Source organism: Rosa chinensis, chromosome 2 (assembly GCF_002994745.2).
Source record: "Rosa chinensis cultivar Old Blush chromosome 2, RchiOBHm-V2, whole genome shotgun sequence".
Lineage (NCBI taxonomy): Eukaryota > Viridiplantae > Streptophyta > Magnoliopsida > Rosales > Rosaceae > Rosa > Rosa chinensis.
In genome coordinates this window covers 33814060-33823868 of record NC_037089.1, presented here as the reverse complement: position 1 = coordinate 33823868, position 9809 = coordinate 33814060, and the positions used below count along the sequence as shown (strand labels likewise).

Sequence of the window (9809 nt, the reverse complement as noted above, 5' to 3'; positions counted from 1 at the left end):
TGTATATGTATATGTATATGTATATGTACATGTTTATGTATATCTATGGTTAACTCTATCTATATATACCTGCTCAATCAGTGCTCTTTCAAACCATGTTTATAGGGGCAGAATCAAGGACTTATAATTTGGGTGGGTGAGATGAATAAATCCAATGGTGAACCATCAAATCTATTCAATAAAGAAGTTGATGCATGAGAATAAAATAGACGACTTACCAAAAAGATAAAGTTGTGTAATTTTTTTTTTCTTTAGACTTCGACCATCAAGCAACTTTTTTTTTTCTAATATATTTTATAAGTTACTTTACAACCCTTATCAAACACTAGAGGTTCATGATGAGTGATATATATATATATATATATATATATATATATATTGAAAATAAAAAAATAAAGAAAGAAAGATTCGCCAAACAGGTATGGATTTGCTCTAAGCTTCCAAGTCCTACTCTGTGGAATAAATCTTTCATTTCTTGGCTCCACCAGATTGCTACTTCTTATCAAAACCAAGTATTACTAGCTAATATTATGTTACTTACATGGTCAATGTGGTATATCAGGATTAGGGTTCTCCTTCAGTAGCTAGATCCTTCCCCTATTAAAATTGCGTTTGGGGCTGCTGTCTTGGGATCTAATTACTGCAAAGCCAACCCGCATTTTAAATCTCATAAAATTTCTAAGTCCCTTCACATTAAATGGCAACCTCCGAATTTGAACCAGGTCAAATTGAACTTTGATGGTTCTGTCCAGAATGGTACAACCACTATTGGATTTGTTATTAGAAATTTTGAAGGGAATCGAATTCGCTATTTGCGGCTAATAAGAAACTAGGTCATACTGGAGTACTTGTAGCTAAAGCAACTACCCTCAGAGAAGGTCTGCATATGGCTCTTCTACATCAACATCAACATATCTTAGTTGAAGGTGATTCAAAGTCATTAATTGACTGCATTCGTGGAAAATCTGAAGTGCCATGGCGAATCAAAACCCTAGTGGAGGATATTAAGCGATTGGCTCAACAATTCCAGTCCATCTTCTTTAAGCAAATCTATCACGAAGCCAATTTCGTTGCTGATCGTCTAGCTGTGTTAGCTCATCAATCCTCCAATCCTCCTGTTTGGTTTTATTACTCGCCCTCTTGGTGTCCCAGTGTTCTATTTGGATCAACTGGGAAGGGGCGCAGATCATGGATTTGTGTTGTAGTTGCTTGCTTTTGCTTTTTTCCTATCATAAAAGAAAAATTATTTAAAAAAATATATATTTGTGTCAACACTAAACGATATACAAAATTATATTTTTATTAAAAAAAAAGACCATAATTAATATCTTTTTATTTTTTATCTCATGTATGATCGAATCTCATTAAATGAATTCTATTTAGTTTTATTGAATACTTAGGGTGTGCGGGATGGATCGTGGTGGTGTGTGATGTTGGTCGTGGCAGCGTCAAGGCGGTGGTGCATCAGGGCTAGCTTCTGGTACCGCGGTGGTTGTCGGGTCAAGTCAAGGCTGCCTTGATGGGCCTTGGTTGGGTCACTCCTCTCTAGGCTTCATTTTTGGGCTTCTATGGTGAGTTGGGGTTTTGCCCTAGGCCCATCCCTATGTTTTTAGTTTGTCTAATTACAATAAATTCCTTATTTTTAGGAAGCAGAGCACCGGTCTGCACTTTATGTATCTCTAGCACCTCTAAAGTAGTACCAAAGGAGGGTATTTGCTATCTCTACGTATTTGATTGTATAATGAGTAGGACTATATGTACGTACCACTTGTGGGTACTACCACTAGCTTCTTGTCTGTCTATGCCCTTAGGCCCCGTTCGGTTGACTGGAATTAGGGCTGCACACGGATTGCGTTGGATCGGTTTTGACTCCAAACCATCTCTATGCCAAAGTGAGCGGTTTAGGCATTTTGGAAAATCAGTCATCAAAAAAAATAAGCTCAATCCGACCCAATCCAATCCAATTAAAGATGGTTTGGTTTGGTCGGTTAGGCGGTTTTCACCTATATAACATTAACATGCTATTTATGAAAAAATTCATAGTAAAAATTCAATCTCAAGAATTGAAAGAGGTTTTTCTGGTGAATACATAATTACGAGATTTAATTACTATTTCTATCTCATAATTTTGTATATTACTATTGATTTTGTTAGAATACTTTTGAATGTTCTTCTTTATCATACTTTTTAGTTTATATACTAACTATATAATTATGATCGACTACATAAGAGTGTGCAGGCTGGGGCCGGGGTTCAATTGGCTGAGAGTATGTCAATTACACAAATTATTCAGTAATTATATGAATTCCTTGAGGTGGTCTGGACCTTGAGGAATTATTCTATGGTTCCAGAGTACGTACCACGTGGTACTGCCATGTGTTGGTCCAAGCCAATAACATCATTTTAATTTAGTGTGGATCACATAAGGGGATAAAAAAATTAATTAACTAAGAGACCAATAAAAAATAACTGCAAGACATATGGGCCAATCACATTAACTCGGACCACCACGTATACCATGGTCCAGAACCATGTTATAATTTCCCACAGACCTTTGAATAGTTTCACCTCTGCATGTCTATATATATATATATCTCTCTCTCTATGTATAAACATCGATCATTAGTACTAATCAATTAGTGCATGTGTTTTGAAGATGAAGGTTTCCAGAATTACCCTGCATCTGCAACTTCTGGGGTTGTTATTGGCTGTTAATGGCTTCCTCCATTGCCAAGCTTGGCCAGTTCGTTACACTTTTGTGGTATGTTATATGTTGTATTGCCTGTATATGCATATGTATACGCTCCTGCATGCGTTGTGTATGTTTCATACAATGATCGTTTTAACGAGTTAAATGCGTATGTAGGTGGAAAACACTCCATACAAAAGACTCTGCACCACAAAGAACATCTTGACTGTAAATGGCCAGTTTCCGGGACCGACATTGTATGTTCACAAAGGAGACACTATCATCGTCGATGTCTTTAACAAAGGCAATCGTAACATTACTATCCACTGGTGCGTTCTCACTTGATTGTTTCAGGTTTTTAGCTTTTAAAGCCATATAAAACAAGCTACTTGATCATGAGCAGGCATGGTGTTGCGCAACCAAGATATCCATGGTCGGACGGACCAGACTATATCACACAGTGCCCAATTCAACCGGGAGCCAAGTTCACCCAAAAGATCATTTTCTCAAAGGAGGAAGGCACCCTTTGGTGGCATGCTCACAGTGAGTGGGATCGAGCCACTGTCCACGGTCCCATCATCATATACCCCAACAAGAAGAAGAATTACCCCTTTTCCAAGCCTCATGCAGAAATTCCAATCATATTCGGTACTTAATTAATTAGCTATGGGTCATTTTAATTATCCATTCTAATCGCTTGACTAATTTAAAGAACTGAGTTGTACGTTGAAAATTGCAGGAGAGTGGTGGAAGGTAGATATAGGGAACCTTTATACTCAAACTCTTCAGGCCGGAGGGGAACCTAATACTTCCGACGCTTATCTCATCAATGGTCAACCTGGCGATCTGTATCCATGCTCTAAATCAGGTTAGCACTGCAACTATATAATTAATCATTTATCTGATGTAAAGTCTTTGGTCAATTGAGACCGATTGAATATTGTGGCACAGAGACGGTTTAATAAGCTTTAGCCGAACCCAAGGATATCAACATCAGTATGTTATTTTGCCAATGTATGATGTTGGAGCACTGAAATTCTTTCACCTACTTAGTACTAAAATTCTCATTATGTGCCTGATTTGCAGAGATGTGCAAGGTGATGGTTGATTATGGCAAAACCTACCTACTGAGACTAATCAACTCCGGTCTGCAAGAGATTCTGTTTTTCGCCATCGCCAATCACAAAGTTACAGTTGTAGGGACAGATGCTAGCTACACCAAGCCTTTCACAACTGATTATGTCACCATCTCACCAGGTCAAACCATTGACCTTTTGCTCCATGCTAATCAGAGGCCTAACCACTACTACATGGCCGCTACAGTCTACGGAGGTGGCGCTGGTCCTTATGATAACACCACCACAGCCCTACTACAATACACAAATCGGGGTTACACCCCTTCTTCAACCCCTTTGTTTCCTGATCTTCCTGCTCACAATGACACTAATGCATCAGTTCATTTCAGTGGTAGTCTCAGGAGCTTGGCTGATAAAAACCACCCCATTGACGTTCCACTAAAAATTACAACTCCCTTGTTTTATACCGTCTCCATCAACACGTTCCAGTGCCCCAATAATTCATGTTCTGGGCCTAATGGAACGCGTCTGGCCGCTAGTGTGAATAACATTAGCTTTGTGAACCCTAGCATTGACATACTACAAGCTTACTATTATCATGTCAACGGGGTATTTGGAACTCGGTTTCCAGATTTCCCGCCTTTGCTGTTTAACTTTACAGCGCAGTACTTCCCGCTGTACCTTCAGACCCCGAAACGAGGGACAGAAGTGCAGGTACTGGAGTACAACGCGACTGTGGAGCTCGTGTTTCAGGGGACTAATTTGGTGGCAGGGGATGACCATCCAATGCATCTTCATGGTTACAGTTTCTATGTGGTTGGATTGGGGCTTGGGAACTTTGACAAGGATAAGGACCCTTTGAAATACAATCTTGTTGATCCTCCTCTTCAAAACACCATTGCTGTCCCTGTAAATGGGTGGGCTACCATCAGATTCAAGGCTGACAATCCTGGAGTTTGGTTTATGCATTGCCATCTGGACAAGCATATGTCATGGGGCATGGATACGACATTCATAGTAAAAAATGGAAAGGGACCTAAAGCACAAATCTTGCCTCCACCACCAGATATGCCACCTTGCTGAAGGCTGGCTCTCCACAAATATGTGATTCATTTGAATAAATTTGGGCACGCAACATACATGTTTGTTTCTATATATGGATTTAGTTATTTGGTTTCGCCTATTATGTTCCGATAAGCAGATGGTTATTGATAGCCATCTGCCATCAATAACTTGTAATGGTTTCCCCTATTATGTTCCGATACACTTGTAATGCTGTTTGGAAAGTGATTTATATGAAGAAGATTGCTAGCCTTAGTATTGATTGTTTTGTCCCAACGGGTATCCCAGCACCCTGTATCCAGGAAATGAAAGGACGTTTGCAACTTCGCATAACCTTTTCATTATAAGAAGCAAAAATATAGGAAGGAGAAAACAAGAGAGGAAAATGGCAATTAAAGTAGCTAGCTACCTATCGTTCACCCAATCAATTGGACAGCTACCCTATTTTCTAATTTACTATCAACTACTACTCTCAATGTCAAGATAGTTGTCAAGTAGCATGAACTGTAAGATTCCGGCCGACAGCCTCTTCCATCTTTTACCCTCCGGCCGCTTCTTCCATTGTGAGCCTTTCATGAGTCATGACTATTTAACTTGAGGCATCTTTATACAAGCTCTGTTTTCTTCCATAACTTGTAGTGCAAGAATCTGCAACAGGCCAATTTGTAATTCGATGGAAGAAGGAAATCGGAAGTTATGATTGCTCTTTTATTGACCGATTTATATACGTTGGAATACTTTGACATTCCCATGACTGCTTGATTGAGAATGTATATAGGCAAGACCTGCTCCTATCTCTGTAAGGATATCCCAATATGCCAGTGCAATCTTCCCATTTTTTCTGAAAAGGCTCTGATTAGAGACCCGAAATGGGAACTTCAGTCTCTAAACAGTAGCCCAACAACTTGATCACATTTTTTTATTGTTGATTTGGGCAAGAGTGTTAACCTCATTTATAACGATTGATTTGCCCTCCTCCACTTGGTCTTTAAATTTCCGTACTTGACAACCTCACGTTCTGTAAACTTTCCTTCAAAGGCAAACCAAACTAAAAAACACAACATAAAACATAGACATTTGAGTGAAATACAAGTAATATACAAGTAATCTAACACAATACTGTAACATAAAAAGCATCTCCTAATTATATTTAAAAGAAAATGGGAAATGGGAAATGAGAAAATTGGTAACTGAGATACAGGGTGAGTCAAATTTAAATACATTTTCATTGCAATGTAGGGGTTGTTTATTTGAACTATGTAGACTGCTCTCTGTGTCATACAACATTCCATTCCAGGCCCTTCTGCGCTACTCAACTTCTCTCACTTGGTTCTTTGTTTACCTCAATTACAACTACTGGTGGCACAAGAATCTCAAGCAGGCAAACTTCACTCCACGGACAAAACAAAATGTGAAGTTTTGATTTGTTGTAAACTATTATGGCTATATCATGTAAATTGTTGTATATTAGAAGATGCTTTCCTAGTTTTAGGGGATCCATGTTTTAGGGAGGACTTTAAGGGTCCTTGTTTTATGGAGGACTTTAGGCTATATGTTCCTTGTCTTCCACTATATATGTAATCCATTTCTCATACATGGAAGATGAGAAAAACAGAAAATACTACACCTATTATCTGCATCTAAACTCTCTCTCTCTCTCTCTCAAGTTCATTGAAGCAAAGCTCTCTCCATTTTCTGAAACACTTTCACTTTCATTTTACAACACGTTATCAGCACGAATAGCTCTAGGATTTGGATTGCAGATTGACAAGAGAAGAGGTGAATAATTCTTGGGTTGCAGAGAAGAGGCAGTTCATCATTCAATCAACTTCACTCTACCAGCTCTACAATCAAGTAGGTCTTCCCAAACAAAAACCTGTTTTGCTGTTTCATTTTACCTTCTGATCTCTGTGTTCCAGTATTTATTTAAAATAGTAATTCAACTCCAAAATTCACCAAATTTTGTATGCTGGAGCCCTTATATGTTTAGTGCATCTCTGTAAATTTTCGTATTTTTCTGGGTAGTTTTGCTTAGTGTTTCAGTTTGTCTTTCGACTGTTGTTCAGTAGGAACTGCAGTCACGATTTATGACTTTTGTTGAAGCATCTAGTTGAACTTAATCCTCTATGAGAGACACTTATTTCTCTTGCACTATAATTGGCATAATTGAATGAGTAAAAGGGAAAATCAATAGCTTTTATTTTAGCTATCAATTCATGTATATTGTGACAAATATCTATATATACTTGTTTGGACTTTGTGATAATGATACATCTTTCCTTCATTATTTATTATAATAATGTTTTGTGGTGTTACCTGCTCATATTAAATTTAAATATTTTACCCACTTAAATTCTTTGCATTAGAATATATATGTGCGGAATGCAGGTACTTAACGAACCGGAAGTTCACACATAAACATTGAACCGGAAGTTCACACATAAACATTGAACCAAAAGTTCATACATAAATGTTGAACCAGAAGTTCACATGTATCGAACCTGTAGTTTCGACAACACTGAAAGATTATGAACCTTTCCAAGTAGGCTCATCCAATTAGATGCGATGTCTAGGTAAGATTCAATGAGGCTGTGTACTTAAGCGAGCCTCGCTCCACCTAAACCTCATCTTCTTACCTGGTCGTATTCAATTGGAATTACCGAAAGGACTAAGTAATAACTTTTCATTCCTTGGCAGACCAGCTTGAGCCCAGCAGGCCCATTTTCCTTCCGCAAGACCGAGCAGCCCAACAGGCCTCACACACTATTTGACTAGTGCATGAAAGCCTGGGTCACGAGCTCCCAACTAAGCCCCGTACGTTGGCTTTATTATCAAGCCCACTCTTTCTTTGGTCCAGTAGAACCAAATAAAAGGAAAAATGATTTGATTCTACTGAGATTTGAACTCAGACAACGTCCATGTCATTATGGCTATTGTAAATAAATTCACCATATTTCATATGTGTAATTAATTGCCGGAAGCATTTATTCACATAATTGTGTGATAATTAATATGTTATTTTACTAGCATGCAATTAATATCTCAATTGATTTGTGATTTCCATTTATTCAAATTTGTGAGATATTATTTCAATTTGCTTTATTTAATATTATTGTGTTACTTGTCTAAATATTCGCACTAGAATATATGTGTAGAAAATGCAGGTACCTAACGAACTAGAAGTTCTAAATGAACCAGTAGTTCATACACATGTCTAACCTGTAGTTTCGATAATGCCATTTAAGAAACTTGAAGTTTCCTTCATAAATTCACCACACATGACAAAACCAGTAGATTTTACATGTTTAATCCGATTTTCCATACCATGTTATAGAACCTAAAATTCCTATTAGTTGCTTATGGACGATATTACCCAAAGCACTAAGATTATTTGTTCATTTCCTGTAAGAAATGCCAAATCTCAACAAACTTGACTTTGTTGCTTTGGAGGTTTCCGGAAGAAACTATCTAAAGTGGACTCAAGATATGATTGGCAGAAGGGAAAATAACCCACATGACCGTCAGTCAGGTGGCCAAGGCCCAAGAGGCCAAGGAGCACGTAATCCAGCTCCACATGGCCAAGGCCCATGTAGTGAGAATTGTGATGCCCTAACTCAGCAAGCCTGAGTTGAAAGGAACACTGGTCTGGCTCGTCGCCACCAAAATTAGCATGATCTTTGTCATCGATGTGGAGGAATTGACTACTGGTCCCGCACCTGCTGTGCGATAGCCGAAGCAGTAGATGAGTATTACGCCAGTCGCGGAACTCGAAATACCAACTTTGATTAAGGGTCATTTTCTATATAAACCACACTAGAGATCATGGATTTTCAGGCAAGTACTATACATACCGAGGATTAGAAACTCGAAGACATGGGTATGATTGGCCCCATGTGCCATATCTAATGAATGATGTTTCAATTTTCGGATTTTGGTGATTTATGTTTTTCGATACTTTGGATTAAATGTGGTTTTGTTCGAATATATTTAATTCAATAAATTTATTTATACATGTGATCCATTGAATTAAATAAATGAATAGGCATATTCAGTGGGGAAGTTTGTTGTCTGGCTAACAGTGCTATTACACACACCATACTCCGAGATCGGATATGTTTCAAACTTATTGCCTATGCATACCTCTGTGACAACCGTATCAGACCGATCCAACCTGATAGAGGGCTATGGCAAAGCCCACTTTATGTTGTCCAATGGTACTGAATTTACCATTAATGAGACCTTATATTCTCCATGTTCCAGAAGAACATTATTGAGTATTAAGGATATTCGAACCAACGGTTATCACATTGAAACCCCTAAGAAAAAATGAGTGTAATATCTTTGCATAACCTCTGAATGTGCGGCCAGAAGCGTATATTGGAGAAATTGAAATTTGTTAGCCAGAAGCTAATCAATTCGAGCAACTACTTGCTATGGCATGACCATTTGGGACACCCAGGTCAAAGTATGATGCACCGCATCCTCAACTTATCACACGGGCATCCCCTTCTGAATAAGGGTCTTGTGTTTAGTAACACATTACGCCAAACTTGCTCGTTAGGAATGTTAAACTCTAGATCATCGTGTGCAAAGACTAGTTTATATACACACCATTTTTCTGCACAGAATGCAAGGAAAATTTGTGGACCTATCCAACGACCATGCATACCATTTAAATATTTCATGGTTTTGGTTGATGTATCGACAAAGTGATCACATGTTACACTATTGTCCACAAGAAAATGCTGCTTTTGCTAAACTCTCACCCAGATCATGAAATTGAGGGTTCACCACTCGGATTATCCCATAAAGTCTATAAGACTTTATAATACCGGAGAGTTTACATCGAAGTCTTTCGATGATTATTGCATATCCTTTGGGATTGATGCTGAACATTTAGTTCCCTATGTTCACACCCAAGATGGTCTCGCAGATAGAATCTTGGTAATGCGCACCAAGCTTCTAAATTCTGCATGGAGCTA

At 38.3% G+C, this 9809-nt stretch overlaps 1 protein-coding gene across 1 annotated transcript; it reads left to right on the top strand.

Moving 5' to 3' along the window:
* Nucleotides 1-2638: 2638 nt before the first annotated feature.
* LOC112186805 (laccase-15) lies at nucleotides 2639-5003 on the top strand. Its single transcript, XM_024325327.2, has 5 exons — nucleotides 2639-2761; nucleotides 2867-3018; nucleotides 3093-3337; nucleotides 3429-3557; nucleotides 3776-5003. The coding sequence occupies exons 1-5, from the start codon at nucleotides 2657-2659 to the stop codon at nucleotides 4846-4848; spliced, it is 1704 nt and encodes a 567-aa protein (XP_024181095.1). The 5' UTR covers nucleotides 2639-2656; the 3' UTR covers nucleotides 4849-5003.
* Nucleotides 5004-9809: the final 4806 nt, after the last annotated feature.